The following is a 14,229-nucleotide window of genomic DNA, read 5'->3' on the forward strand; positions in this document are numbered from 1 at the left end:
TTATTTTAACACGACACACTAAGCCAAGCGAAGTTTTTACGCTGGCAACACCGAGAAGGAGGAGCGAGCAAGATGGCGGCTGGCGACGGATGTTTGTTATTGTTTTGTGGATGACAAGCGAATTTGTGCGGAAATGGACAATCAATAATCAATTAAGACGAAGAGAGGCTGGTGTGACGGGGCTTACGTTAGTGACCACGGTGGAGGACGGACGTCATGGGGGGCCGTTGGCAATCACGGTCCGCCGCAAGAAGAAATGGCGTTCGCGTAACTAAATAGGAGAGATTCCATCAACATTAGCCATCGGACAATAGTAAGCTGTATCGTTCCATGTTTTGTCCTACTATTTATTAGACCTATCGCAAGATTGCCAGGTTTTCTTTGTTTCTTGCCAGTCAGTTTGATCCGTTGCGTAAAGTTCTTTTTCTAACCTGTAAAATCCAATGTCAAACTCTGGCGATAATATAACTTCTTTAATTGAATTTAACCTTTACTTTTATTTCGCTCCTAGTATCCAAATTCCTTCCTTATTAGATCTAGGAGCTGGCGCCCAGTACATCATTTATTAAATTATGTTTCGACTTATGGGAGGTTTCGGAGTGAGGCTTTAAGACGGCCGTATGACACTCAAAGCACCCACGGCCTGGGGGTTTGAGTCCTTCTAATACCTGCTAGCCAGCACCTATACTTAATTCTTAGCTTTTAACTGACTATTAAACCTCGTACATAAAGTTGTGTGACACCATCTATGTAAAAATTTGAAACCACATCCATTTCTGGAGGCTTATGTATCTTATGATATACCTATATTACTTTATTAGCACTTGATTGTAACTAAACGGTCACAACTGTCTCTCGCTCTAAAATTTAGCACTTATTGTAAAAATTACAACTTATTGTAATTATTGCAGTAAGTGCTAATACTTTGATACAAACCAACCATAGATAGCTGCCGTAGCCGCCGAAAGCAGTCCTGTATAGAATAGATGCGCTGGTCCGCTTCACAACATACCTACAATAATAATAAAGATGTGCAACATAAATAAAACAAAAGTTTTGTCATGTACAATTTTATTATTAAAAAACCAGAACAAATGAAACCAGAGTATAAAAAATTACTTCTGCCCTCAAAGTTATCCAGTTTACAGGCCGTCAATGCGGGCTAGTCAAAAATAATTAAAGCAAGTAGTCATCAGTCTCGAAGTCATCCAGTCCCCAGTCCATGAAGAATCCACCCAGTCCTCAGTCCATGAAGTAGCGATCCAGTCCTCGAAGAAGCGATCCAGTCCTCGAAGAAACCATCCAGTCCTTAGTCCACGAAGTAGCCATATAGTCCTCAGTCCATGAAGAGGTAACCAGTCCTCAAACTAGCCATTCAGTCATCTGTCATCAGTCATTCTGCCCTCAAAGTTATCCAGTTTACAGGCCAGGCCGTCAATGCGGGCTAGTCAAAAATAATTAAGCAAGTAGTCATCAGTCTCGAAGAAGTCATCCAGTACACGAAGAAGCCATCCAGACCCCAGTCCATGAAGAATCCATCCAGTCCCAGTCCATGAAGTAGCGACCAGTCCTCGAAGTAGCCATTCCACGAAGTCATCCAGTCCACGAAGTAGCCATCTAGTCCTCAGTCCACAAAGAAGCCATCCAGTCCTCAGTCTATGAAGAAGCGACCAGTCCTCGAAGTAACCATTCAGTCATTCTGTCATCAAAGATATCCAGTTTCCAGGCTGTTAATGCGGGCTAGTCAAAAATAATTAAAGCAGTCATCAGTCTCGAAGAAGCCATCCAGTCCACGAAGAGATCCAGTCCTCAGTCCATGAAGAAGCCATCCAATCCTCGAAGCCATCCATTCCCCAGTCCTCGTAGAAGCCATCCAGTTCCCAGTCTTCGAAGAAGTCAGTCCATGAAATAGCCATCCGGTCCCCAGTCCTCGAAGCCATGCAGTCTTCAGTCCACGAAGTAGCCATCCAGTCCCCAGTCCACGAAGAAGCCATCCAGTCCCCAGTCCATGAAGTAGCGATCCAGTCAGTCTATGAAGAAGCGACCAGTCCTCGAAGTAACCATTCAGTCATTCTGTCATCAAAATTATCCAGTTCCCAGGCCGTCAATGCAGGCTAGTCAAAAATAATTGAAGCAAGTAGTCATCAGTCTCGAAGAAGTCATCCAGTCCACGAAGAAGCCATCCAGTCCACAGTCCATGAAGTAGCGATCCAGTCCCCAGTCCAAAAAGAATCCATCCAGTCCTCAGTCCATGAAGAAGCCATTCTGTCATCAAAGTTATCCAGTTTCCAGGCTGTCAATGCGGGCTAGTCAAAAATAATTAAAACATGTAGTCATCAGTCTCGATGAAGCCATCCAGTCCACGAAGAAGAGATCCAGTCCGCAGTCCATGAAAAAGCCATCCAGTCCCCAGTCCACGAAGAAGCCACCCAGTCTCCCAGTCCACGAAGAAGCCACCCAGTCTCCCAGTCCATGAAGAAGCGATCCAGTCCCCAGTCCTCGAAGAAGCGATCCAGTCCCCAGTCCTCGAAGAAGCGATCCAGTCCCCAGTCCTCGAAGAAGCGATCCAGTCCTCAGTCCACGAAGTAACCATCCGGTCCTCAGTCCATGAAGAAGCCATCCAATTCTCGAAGCCATCCATTCCCCAGTCCTCGATGAAGCCATCCAGTTCCCAGTCTTCGAAGAAGTCAGTCCATGAAGTAGCCATCCGGTCCCCAGTCCTCGAAGCCATGCAGTCTTCAGTCCACGAAGTAGCCATCCAGTCCCCAGTCCACGAAGAAGCCATCCAGTCCCCAGTCCAAAAAGAATCCATCCAGTCCTCAGTCCATGAAGAAGCCATTCAGTCATTCTGTCATCAAAGTTATCCAGTTTCCAGGCTGTCAATGCGGGCTAGTCAAAAATAATTAAAGCAAGTAATCATCAGTGTCGAAGAAGCCATCCAGTCCACGAAGAAGAGATCCAGTCCGCAGTCCATGAAAAAGCCATCCAGTCCCCAGTCCACGAAGAAGCCATCCAGTCTCCCAGTCCATAAAGAAGCGATCCAGTCCCCAGTCCTCGAAGAAGCGATCCAGTCCCCAGTCCACGAAGTAACCATCCAGTCCTCAGTCCACGAAGTAACCATCCGGTCCTCAATCCATGAAGAAGCCATCCATTCCTCAGTCCTCGAAGAAGCCATCCAGTTCCCAGTCCTCGAAGAAGTCAGTCCATGAAGAAGCCATCCAGTTCTCAGCCCACGAAGAAGCCATCCAGTCCCCAGTCCACGAAGTTGCCATCCAGTCCCCAGTCCACGAAGTTGCCATCCAGTCCCCAGTCCACGAAGTTGCCATCCAGTCCCCAGTCGACGAAGAAGCCATCCAGTCCCCAGTCCTCGAAGCCATGCAGTCCCCAGTCCACTAAGTTGTCATCCAGTCCCCAGTCGACGAAGAAGCCATGCAGTCCCCAGTCCACTAAGTTGTCATCCAGTCCCCAGTCGACGAAGAAGCCATGCAGTCCCCAGTCCACGAAGCCATGCAGTCCCCAGTCCACGAAGCCATGCAGTCCCCAGTTCACGAAGTTGCCATCCACTCCCCAGTCGACGAAGCAGCCATCCAGTCCTCAGAAGAAGTCATCCAGTCCTCAGAAGAAGTCATCCAGTCCCCAGTCCCCGTAGCCATGCAGTCCACGAAGTTGCCGTCCAGTCCCCAGTCCTCGAAGCAGCCATCATGTCCCCAGTTCTCGAAGCCATGCAGTCCTCAGTCCACGAAGCAGCCATCCAGTCCTCAGAAGTCATCCAGTCCCCAGTCCTCGAAGAAGTCATCCAGTCCCCAGTCCTCGAAGAAGTCATCCGGTCCCCAGTCCTCGGTCCACGAAGTAGCCATCCAGTCCCCAGTCCACGAAGTAGCCATCCAGTCCCCAGTCCACGAAGTAGCCATCCAGTCCCCAGTCCACGAAGACGCCATCCAGTCCCCAGTCCACGAAGACGCCATCCAGTCCCCAGTCCACGAAGTTGCCATCCAGTCCCCAGTCCACGAAGCCATGCAGTCCCCAGTCCACGAAAAAGTCATCTAGTCCCCAGTCCACGAAGCCATGCAGTCCTCAGTCCACGAAGCAGCCATCCAGTCCTCAGAAGTCATCCAGTCCCCAGTCCTCGAAGAAGTCATCCGGTCCCCATCCTCGGCCCACGAAGTAGCCATCCAGTCCCCAGTCCACGAAGACGCCATCCAGTCCCCAGTCTGCGAAGTACCCATCCAGTCCCCAGTCTGCGAAGTACCCATCCAGTCCCCATTCCTCAAAGAAGCCATCCCATCAGTCATTCTTCCTCAAAATTATCCAGTTTACAGGTCGTCAATGCTGTTAAGTCAAAATTAATTCGAGCAAGTAGTCATCCTGTCATCAGCCCTCGAAGAAGCCATCCAGTCCCAAGTTCTTGTAGAAGTCATCAGTCATTGAAGTAGCCATCCAGTCCTCGGAAGAAGTTATCAGTCCTCAAAGTTATCCAGTTAATAAGTTGTCAATGCAGTCTTGTCAAAATTTATTTGAGTAAGTAGACATCCAGTCATCAGTCATCGAAGTAGCCATCCAGTCCTCGGAAAAGTCATCAGTCCTCAAAGTTATCCTGTTTACAGGTCGTCAATGCGGCCTAGTAAAATTTATTTGAGCAAGTAGTCAAAAATAATTAAAGCAAGTAATTATCGATCTCAAAGAAGTCAAGCCATCCAGTCCTCGAAGAAGGCATCAATCCCTAGTTCTCGAAGAAGCCATCAGTCATCGAAGTAGCCATCTAGTCCCCAGTCTTGGAAGTAGCCACCAGTCACCAATCCTCAAGGTAGCCTTCCAGTCACAAGTCCTTGAAAGAAGTCATCCAATCCCCAGTCGTCGAAGAAGCCATCAGTCCTCAAATTAGCCATCCAGTCCCCAGTCCTCGAAGTAGCCATCCAGTCATCAGTCCTTAGAAGAAGTCGTCCAGTCATCAATCCTCGGAGTAGCCATCCAGTCCTTGGAAGAAGTCATCCAGTCCCCAGTCCACAAAGTAGCCATCCAGTCGTTAGTCCTCAAAGCTATCCAGTTACCAGTCCACAAAATAACCATCGTTATCCAGTTCGTCAATGCGGTCTAGTCAAAATTCATCTAGTCATCTAATCATTCCAGTCCTCAAAGTAGTCATCCAGTCCTCAAAGTTATCCAGTTTCCAGGTTGTCAATGCGGTCTGGTCAAAATTAATTAAAGCAAGTAGTCATCCAGTACTCAAGCCAACTGTTAAATCAAATCCAGTTTATCGAAGTCCATCCATCCCCCAAATAATCCAATACAGCCATCTAGTTCTCAATAGTCACTAGTCCAGGACCTTAATGTAGTCAAGAACCTAGTCAAACCCACTCATGGCAGCAATCCAATCCTCAAACTAGTCATATGGCAAGTGGCAAATCTCAAAGTACTCATACAGCCCTCTAAAGTCATGTCGCAACCATATCATAGTCCTCAAAAGTAGTCATCTAACCTGTTCCAATTGATCACCCTGCGTGACCGACCAGCCCTCGAAGAATTCAATCCAAGTTAGTTACCCTGTCTCCAATCCATCGGCATTATTAATAAGTAGCCACCCATGCAGTATTCTTCATTGATCCTTCAGAATTGCCAACAGTTATGATACCTAAAATATTAATAACTATTCCATTCCGAGATTTCCCCTTGGCTTTACTATATTGCTGCTAACAGTATTCAAATCATTTCCATCAGGTTGTGCATACATTCCTTGTCATCAATTATATTGCCAGAATATTCACTAGTCCTCTCGCAATCTATAAACATACTTTATAAGATTTCACAGGCAGACCGAAATCTCAGCAGCCAAAAGCTTCTCATTATCATAACTGCCTATGTAAATTGCCAAATAAAATTCTTTCGAGATCAAAAATACAGCAATAAAAGGTTAAGGGCAACGTTTACATATTATTACTAATCTGACAAGACATCAAATTTACTCTTAGTAACATACAACATGCAAACGTTTTCATAAAAAACACAATGTAAGAATAGTTACTCTCGAAATAATGATTCAGACTTTAAACCAGTTCGGTCAATTACTGCACTCTATTGGTTTTGCCAGATATCTAGACTAGATTGTTATATTTACCAACAGATTATGCGGCTAGTGAAGGATTAAAATTCCATAAAAATACGATAGCCAAGATGGTGCCAAAATAAAACTACACAAATAGCAAATTATTTAATAAACATGCCTTCTTACACTTTGGAATAAGATAAAATTGGAAAACATTTGAAATCAAGATGAAATTCAAAGTTAGACATATTTGAAATATTAGAAAAACTTTTACCTCCAACATTTACATTTTTCTCCATGATCGACATTATGCAATTCATATATAGTGTTAGTTTTCTTTTTGTAATATTTATTTCAGTTATACAGTTTTCCATTTATCATGCCATGGTTGCAATGATTACAGTTCAAGTTGACAAATCTGATGTTAGCAAATTACGGGTGCAACATATACAAAAGTATTAATTCATGAATAAGGATGAAGCCAGCCAATTACAGTTCCGACTGAAAATAAACTTGTGACAATATGAAAACCCAAGAAGCCCCCCAGAAAAACTAAGTACTACATAGATAATTCATATAAAATGTTTTTCTTTTTGCCATTATACTATGTTAACTTCAAATGCATACCTTTCTATCACATCGATTCAATACACGAGCTTCACATTCCACCATTGTTTTACAATAAACCACCGCATAATTACATCTATATTGTACAAAACGAGTGCTTAGCCTTAGAAATATTACTTGGCGGTGAATGGTACAATCAGTTCAATAAGAGGTACAATAATTAAAGTATCACAATGCACGATCCTTGTAAACTAATTTGCAATCCAAACATGTACTTAAAAACTCTGTAAAAATAACTAGAACCACACGCATACAAATTTACTCACAGAGTAAAGGTTAAGAACAGAATGTCAAATCTCCTAAATAGCAAGAGTGATACAGTTGCAATACTTCAGCAAAATTAAATAGATGAAATGTTTCAATAATTTGTTATATAAATATTTATAAAACCTTCCACCTTCAACCCATCGTCATTAAGAAGCCTGAAGAGGTTTACAGGAATAGTGTAAGTCCAGATGTGTAATTATATTCTCCAATTTCTTTTTCACTTTTCAGAACAAAATTTTTCTTTCATATCCACTTTGCCTCACCCACTACTTTCTGCCGAACTTGTGAATCGCCTGTATCTTGTACTCCCTCGCAACAATCATGTTTTCAAACCCAACAATTAACTCCCTGCAAAAAAAAAATATGCCTCCCTGCACGTTAACCCTACGTCTTTTAAAAAAAATAAAAGACTGCAAAGCAATCACTGAACTACTGTGTAATTATAATCTCTCAAATACCTCGTGTGCCAATAGCAAAAGCCTTAGTTTAGAATGGCACTTATTTCCTATTGCGAAAGCTAGTCAGTCATCCAACAATCTTTCATAAATGTTGTCCTCTGGTAATATTAATCAGTGTAAATGTCGTAATCCACCTGGCACGTAAGGCAAATACAGTACATGTCCCTCTCCCATGTAAACTTCAATCAATATCAATTTGTTCAGTAATTAAAGTAGCTCAATCAATCATCTGCAGTAATCTTAGGCGATGTATCAGTGTGAAGATATTCAGTCCAGAATTTTCCTACCCCCAATTAGAACCTGTAAGCAAATAAATACGAAGCTCCTCCGTCCTTCCTTTCCACTGTGCTTGCCTCCAAAATATTGTCATTAAGTGTGAAAATTCATTCTTTCCTCAAATTATTTCCATAAAATATACTCCACTTCATAAATAAGTTATTGCACTCCTGAAACCAAAATAAAACTCCTCCCCTAATCTTCACATTCCCATCTCAAATATTGTTCTGCTTCCATTAAAGAAATGCAATTAACACTTCAGTTTAATTTTCCAACTGCCTTCCACCAGTCTTCGTGGACTGAATGTATTTATATATATTCGAACTCTTCCGAAAGTGTTGATTGAAGGTTGTGAAGACTAATCTCCTGGCACCTGAAATCAAACGAACTTCACATCTCCCATAGTCTTTCTTCATAACCCCACTTATTTCAGTTGGTGATTAAAACAGGCACCATATGCCTTCCATTATAAGGTCTTAAAAGATGCCTTCAATATTTGTCCAATGTGATCAATCAACTACTGGAACACAAACATTTGTGACAGAAATAAAACATCTCCCCCAAATTCCTTCATTCCACCTAAACTCCCTTCTCTCTGCAATGAGGCCTATGCCCATCCCATGTGTGCAAAAAATGCCACGCAATATTTCTTTATAACTCATGAATTCTGATATCCAACAATAGTCATCAATGAAGACATTCCATATTTCCCGTAATAGTGTTTCCTTGTAGAAGATGAATAAATGACCTGAAAGATAAACGATTGGCCAATATTGGGGTTGCTATATTTTTTGCTTTTCCCATGTGGCTCTTATTTATAGATTTGCTATCTTTTTTGCAAATTGTTTGCTGAATTTTTTGCAAACTTGTCTTGCCAAATTTTTTGCAAGGGGTTGCTAAATTTTTTGCAACAATGATTCTCATAATCATTCGGTTTTTTTGAAACAGCCGAAGATCGCATGATGCACCACTCCTCTCCAAGTCTGTGTAATTATCCTATTTATAGTTATACTTCAAATTCGTGGATTAAGTTCTTTCTGGTGTGTATAATGTCTTCGCCACGTAACTTTTGATGAGAAATGAAGATATAATTCACCACCTCCTGAGTCACCCGCATTCCAGTAATTACTTGACAAATGTAACTTGCCACACCACGTGTTTCGACAAGCCAACAATGAAGACTACCGAGGGCATAATTTTGGAGTTTCACATACGCGAGATAACATCTCAACTTTAGATAACTATTTTATATGAACGTGATGAAATTTCCGCATGGCTGAATTATTATTATTGTCCTTTTTTATTCACGAATAACTGTTAGGCGCTTATTATTTTGTTCCGTTGTAGATTCAATTGCTGAAATGAACAATTCAAATGGAATGTAAAACAAATGTCCAATGAGATTTCAGTCGATGGCAGGGAAATCATCTTAAATTTGGCAAAGTTTACCTGCTGTTCAGAGGGGCGGCAGTCAGTCTACACAAGTAGATAGGGTTCAATCTGCCTACGAGGTACTGCAATGTAAATAGATGCGACGCGTTCACATGACTTCCTCACATCGCTGTTTTGGCTGGGCCACGTTCCGACAGTAAAAATTATAGTGGGAAGTTGACTGTCACCATACATATCGTACAAAACCTGTGAGCAAATGTTGTTAGCCCTAACTACATAATATACTGCTTCTGGTAATTTTTACAAGTTGACAAATGATTAAAATAAATGAAATACTTGTTCAGAGAATCAATGGAAAACCTTAACTGTAACGTTCATAATTGTGGTATCTACTATTGATCCAGTCGACGATATGAAGATGCCGCATGATCCACACGAAAAATTGAGGAAAGCATTTTTCTTCATCGCGGGTCTGATAAATGTCCTTATGTTTATTTTAGAATGAAGACTCCCGCCGCGCAAATCACATCCTCCGATCCTTGGATTTAAACCATAATCCGATACCATGGTATCCCAGCTCCTTGAAGATATCTGCGAGCAAATACATTAGAGCCCTAATGGTCGAGCATATGTGCCGACTGATAAAATTTCTATTTACAGATAACAAAATATACCTTTCATGCACCGTATATTTAAATGAAATTTATGTAATTGTAAATTTGAAAACCTCATGGATGTTGCCTAAATATTGCCATAATAAAAACTGCACGGGGATACGCTGTGATACAGCTCTCAGTTTAGGTGGCCGGGACCATGTGAGTCCATAAATATTACAGCCGGGGGGGTTGTTTTAATTTCTGGTTATCCACACCGAATCTGCGAGTAAAACACTTAAATGCACACCTACTTCTAGCAAAAATTATATATTGCAGAAAAACAATAAACAAGATTAATAAACTTGTTCCTTAAAAAAATACCTTTCAACCGCGACCATAAAGAAAAGTAATTCATCCAATGATGCCGTTTCCTCGCTCGCTTAGATCAAACTAATGTGATTTTAAAATAGACCGTTCCATCATTCATATTACGGTTGAGCAGCATTTGCTCCCAAGAAAGCAGTGACAGGATTTATATTAGTTGCGGTTCATAGTCTTGTCTTCCTTATATTGACCGGTGCAGTCTCCATAAATCATTCTGTAAAGTGGTCCAAAACAAAAGGTGACACCCTCTCGAGGGGCGAAAATGTCAAGACAGAACTTAATTGTTCCTTCAGAAAAATATATAATTTAATAAGTTGGTACCGTTACCAAATGGTCTGTAACATCTCACTAATCCGCTCAACGTAATTGTGGGTGGCGACCCGTATACTGTTCCTCCAAATGAAGATTGGATGAAATGGGAGACGGCAAAAATCTGTAAACTCAAATATAAAAACGCATGGCCCGCAAGGGAGTTATGTAGAGATGTGCCAGTGCACTAGTTTCAAAACCATGTAATGGAATTAAACTTCTGAGAGTATACCTTGCTATGTACATGTTCAGGCTGATGCGCAAGACGCCACAACGAACCGCCGGATGGCTCTGTAGTAGCGGAAGACTGCTCCACTTCATTAGTACTTTGCTGTTTCAAAACAAATCGGATGGTTAACGAAACGGGCGCGCCGCGAAGCGCATCTTACATGATATAATTTCAAATTCAAATGATTTCATAAACATGTTTGGAATTGTTACTATGTTCGGGGCGTGGCTGACGTGGTACAGTAGAACGACTCTGGTAACTCTCTGCATTTTGCAAAGCGGCAACCGGGTGGGGCTAGAAACGCAACTGCTTTTCCTAGAAACTCATCAAAAACACTAAACCCTAATATTGCCACTCTAGGGGGCGTTAAACGGAACGACCTTAATATAGGTCAACGAGCTTAAACAACGGTTTATGCTTTTATAAAATCTACACCGTTGAGTTAAAATATTATAATTCAGGTTTAACTATGATTTTCTATCGGACATTGAAAATGACCATTGGGTACTTTACATAATACGCTCTGGCGGTGTGGTGACAGGTGGTGTACAAAATTGCGGTGACTTCCGTAGAATTTTCCTAGCGAGGCGGCTTTGCTTTGACTAGGACAGGCTCTCATAGCAGGTCAGTCAGCAATGCGGCAGAACGTGATGTGGCGAACGGGAATGCGGTGTTCAGGAATCTCTCCGGGGGCGGCGACTCGTGGCATGAAAAGTTTACAAACTCAAGATAATAAATGTGTTTTAAGAGACAATATAAAGAAAAGACAAAAGTATTTTTTCAATAAAATTGTTTTATTTCAATTTAATATAAATGACTTATAATACAAAAAGATTCAATATGAATCAAGTAATTTTGAATGAAATTCAAAAAATATCACAATTTCGCTTATCTTAAAATCTAGGACTGAAATGCTAACTTCTATTTAATGATAATAGGACTTTTAATTTGAATAAATTAAAGAAAAACCGATACAACAATGTTTGTTACAAACCCCAAGATGAGAAGGCGATCGCTGAGCCGGGTTCGGCTGGCATATTCGATCTCCAGTGACAAGCAATTGGGACTGCAATCGAAAAAACATCCTACATAGACATTGATCGTATCATACAATGTACAACAATATAAAAATAAGAAATAGCGATGACTTCGCAGAGTATTATCAATTCAGTCAGGATAACAATATAATAGTATGATTAATAAGAACACTGACGTTTTATGCTAATTTATAGATATTCAAAATGGCCGCCTCAAATGAAAAACAAAATGGCCGACCTCGAATTTTTATAATACTCATTCCTGAAGGGAACTATTCAAAATCAACAATTATCAAAATTTTCAAAAATTATCGTCAATAGCAAAATAGTGTCTGTTAAAACATACTATAATAAACATTTGGAATGGATTCAGACAAAATTATGAAAGAATAAAAAAAGTTAAATGGCAACTATCTGACAGCCTCGGGAATTTTCACATTACTTAATTCATTGAAAAAATCATCTAAATTTTTAAGTTCGTTATTCCAAAGGTCATCGGATTTCTCTTGAATATCAATAGTTTCCATTTCTGCGTCCTTGCGGGCCTGGGCAGCAATTTCCGCCTGCAGTTGACTCCATCTTAGGGCGCGGGCTCTCTGCTTCCGGACGAGTTCATCTTCCGCCCGTCTCAATGTCCTCGACAAGACGGCCAGGGTCCTAAGGTCTTTTCTCCTTTGTTTTTTTACTTTGGTGGCTTTACTTCTCACACTCGAAATCCATTTAGATAAAGATTCCGTTTTGCTTTGGCACGCGGTCGCGTAGACCTCGGCCGAAGCCACAATACACATGGCGTCTTCCATTTTGGAATACGGAAGACTACAGTTAAAAATTGAGCAGAGCAATTTATCGCCCTGTTTCAATATTAACCAATTAATAAATTACACACCTGATTAGTGTCTCCTCTGTAGCAGCGAGTCCATATAGAGCCACGCGAAACAAAGATGGAACAAGTATAAGATTTCAATAGCACTAAATTTGTTTCACGTTCACAATCACTAGCCAGTCCTTATTGCTTGGCAGATGGTTTTCGAATGGCGCGTCGGCGGCTTGCGCGTTCGTTTTGTTTGAAGCGATTTCAAAAAAAAGTATTACTCCGCGTAAAGGTCTGAAAATAGTCCCTGTTTCTGGCTAAATATTATTTTATTCTATACAGTGATTGAAATCTATTGTTTATATATTTAATTAAAATATATTTATTAATATTTTTCATAGGAATTATAAAAAATAGTCGTGTTTCTTCGAAGTTATTGAGAAAATCATTAATCGTGTTATGGAAATCGGACGCCATTTTGCCTGTTATTCTATAAATTTATAGTTCTTTTTTGAGTATTATATGTTCAAAACACCAAATGTAAAATGTGTAAATATGCGTTAAAACTAGCATTTCAATTATAATCATCAAATAATTACCTTAATATTGTATTCAAAACATTATTTTACCAAATTTCATAATCAATAGATAAGTAGTGTGTAACTTGATTTTTCCGTTACGGTGACCATGCTTCATAATATTCCGACCGTACGATAAACAACAAAATCATTTAACATTTTATTTTGAAGCTTTCCAATGGATTAACAATTTCTTTACTTTTATAATTATGTAGTTATTACGATGTTTTATTATGTTAAATAATTTTGTATATTAACAGTAGAATGCTCAGATATTTGTCAGTAGAATATTTACCGTAAGTCAGGCTCGTAAGTAAGGCATCCGAATTTTGAAGTGGCCGTCGGGTTAAGGCGAAATATAACTCTATATGTTGGCTATATGAAAGGTACAGTGCGACTTTCATATCGAGTCTTCTACGTCGCCACAGTCGTTTCTGGAAAATCGGTGTGTGTACTTATGTACGCGCGTCAGAAGTTATACTTTAGCGTACCAGAACAAAAACAAAACTTGTGATAAACTAGATTCTTCGACTAGCTCTTAAGTATCTTGTTAAATTACATACTCAAGAAAAAGGACCGCTTATTGGAACGCCATTGGTTTATTTCTATACACTTTAACTTATACAACTAAATTATATAATGGTTTCTCGTTGTTTTTATTTTTAAAGTACCAACTGTCACTCTTGACGTTTAATCGTTTGTTTACGCAAGGAATTGCAAATGGCTGACAATAATATTGTCGCTGCCTAGGCAACGGAACAATTCTAAACTTTATAAAATTATACTGTATAATCGTCACGATTGCAGTATCATTCTTTAGTGTAAAGGTAGTGCGTTCGGCTGATAACCGAACAATCGGAGGTTCGAATCCAACCGAGTGCGTTTTTTTTAGGTGAAAAAATAAATTATGTGTTACACGTCACACGCCAAAAATACACTGATCTGATTTCCCAAACGTGCCAAAAGAAGTATAACTTCAAAAATAATTAATATTTTGGTACAGTTCGGTTATGAGGAATACAGCGGAAAACACATTTTTAAAATACCCGATATACTGGATTATTTGTTAGTTTGGGTTAGTTTAGGTTAGGTTAGGTAAGGTTTGGTTTGGTTTGGTTATGTTATGTTAACCTAACAAATAATCCAATAAGTATATCGGGTATTTTAAAAATGTGTCTTCCGCTGTATTCCTCATAACCGAACAGTACCAGTATTTTTTTTTTCT

At 40.4% G+C, this 14,229-nt stretch overlaps 4 protein-coding genes and 1 long non-coding RNA gene across 9 annotated transcripts; 2 read left to right on the forward strand and 3 right to left on the reverse strand.

Moving 5' to 3' along the window:
• Positions 1-1,054: 1,054 nt before the first annotated feature.
• On the reverse strand, positions 1,055-2,839 carry LOC147071532 (uncharacterized). Its single transcript, XM_085948253.1, has 2 exons — positions 2,458-2,839; positions 1,055-1,994 (listed from the first exon to the last, which is right to left on the reverse strand). Exons 1-2 carry the CDS (start codon positions 2,837-2,839, stop codon positions 1,948-1,950), a joined length of 429 nt encoding a protein of 142 aa, XP_085804379.1. The 3' UTR covers positions 1,055-1,947.
• Positions 1,059-3,396, forward strand: LOC147071534 (uncharacterized). The gene has a single exon (XM_085948255.1). The coding sequence runs from the start codon at positions 3,136-3,138 to the stop codon at positions 3,394-3,396; it is 261 nt and encodes an 86-aa protein (XP_085804381.1). The 5' UTR covers positions 1,059-3,135.
• On the forward strand, positions 1,059-7,322 carry LOC147071533 (uncharacterized). Of its 5 annotated transcripts, none has more exons than XM_085948251.1 (5): positions 1,059-1,245; positions 1,287-1,805; positions 1,945-2,405; positions 2,763-4,175; positions 4,231-7,322. In XM_085948251.1, the coding sequence occupies exon 4, from the start codon at positions 3,484-3,486 to the stop codon at positions 4,045-4,047; it is 564 nt and encodes a 187-aa protein (XP_085804377.1). In that variant the 5' UTR covers positions 1,059-1,245; positions 1,287-1,805; positions 1,945-2,405; positions 2,763-3,483; the 3' UTR covers positions 4,048-4,175; positions 4,231-7,322. The 5 variants fall into 5 exon arrangements, with proteins under 5 accessions (XP_085804377.1, XP_085804376.1, XP_085804375.1 ...); XM_085948250.1 differs by having other exon boundaries at positions 1,972-2,405; XM_085948249.1 differs by having other exon boundaries at positions 1,287-2,405; positions 2,490-4,175.
• Positions 6,178-12,648, reverse strand: LOC147071535 (uncharacterized). Its single transcript, XR_015070806.1, has 3 exons — positions 12,502-12,648; positions 9,118-11,644; positions 6,178-9,024 (listed from the first exon to the last, which is right to left on the reverse strand). It is a non-coding gene; the product is annotated as an uncharacterized LOC147071535 (long non-coding RNA).
• Positions 11,651-12,495, reverse strand: LOC147071536 (uncharacterized). Its single transcript, XM_085948254.1, has one exon. The coding sequence runs from the start codon at positions 12,413-12,415 to the stop codon at positions 12,026-12,028; it is 390 nt and encodes a 129-aa protein (XP_085804380.1). The 5' UTR covers positions 12,416-12,495; the 3' UTR covers positions 11,651-12,025.
• Positions 12,649-14,229: the final 1,581 nt, after the last annotated feature.

This window comes from Rhyacophila brunnea, unplaced genomic scaffold, assembly GCF_057557595.1.
Source record: "Rhyacophila brunnea isolate RB1 unplaced genomic scaffold, BYU_Rbru_1.0 scaffold_20, whole genome shotgun sequence".
NCBI lineage: Eukaryota > Metazoa > Arthropoda > Insecta > Trichoptera > Rhyacophilidae > Rhyacophila > Rhyacophila brunnea.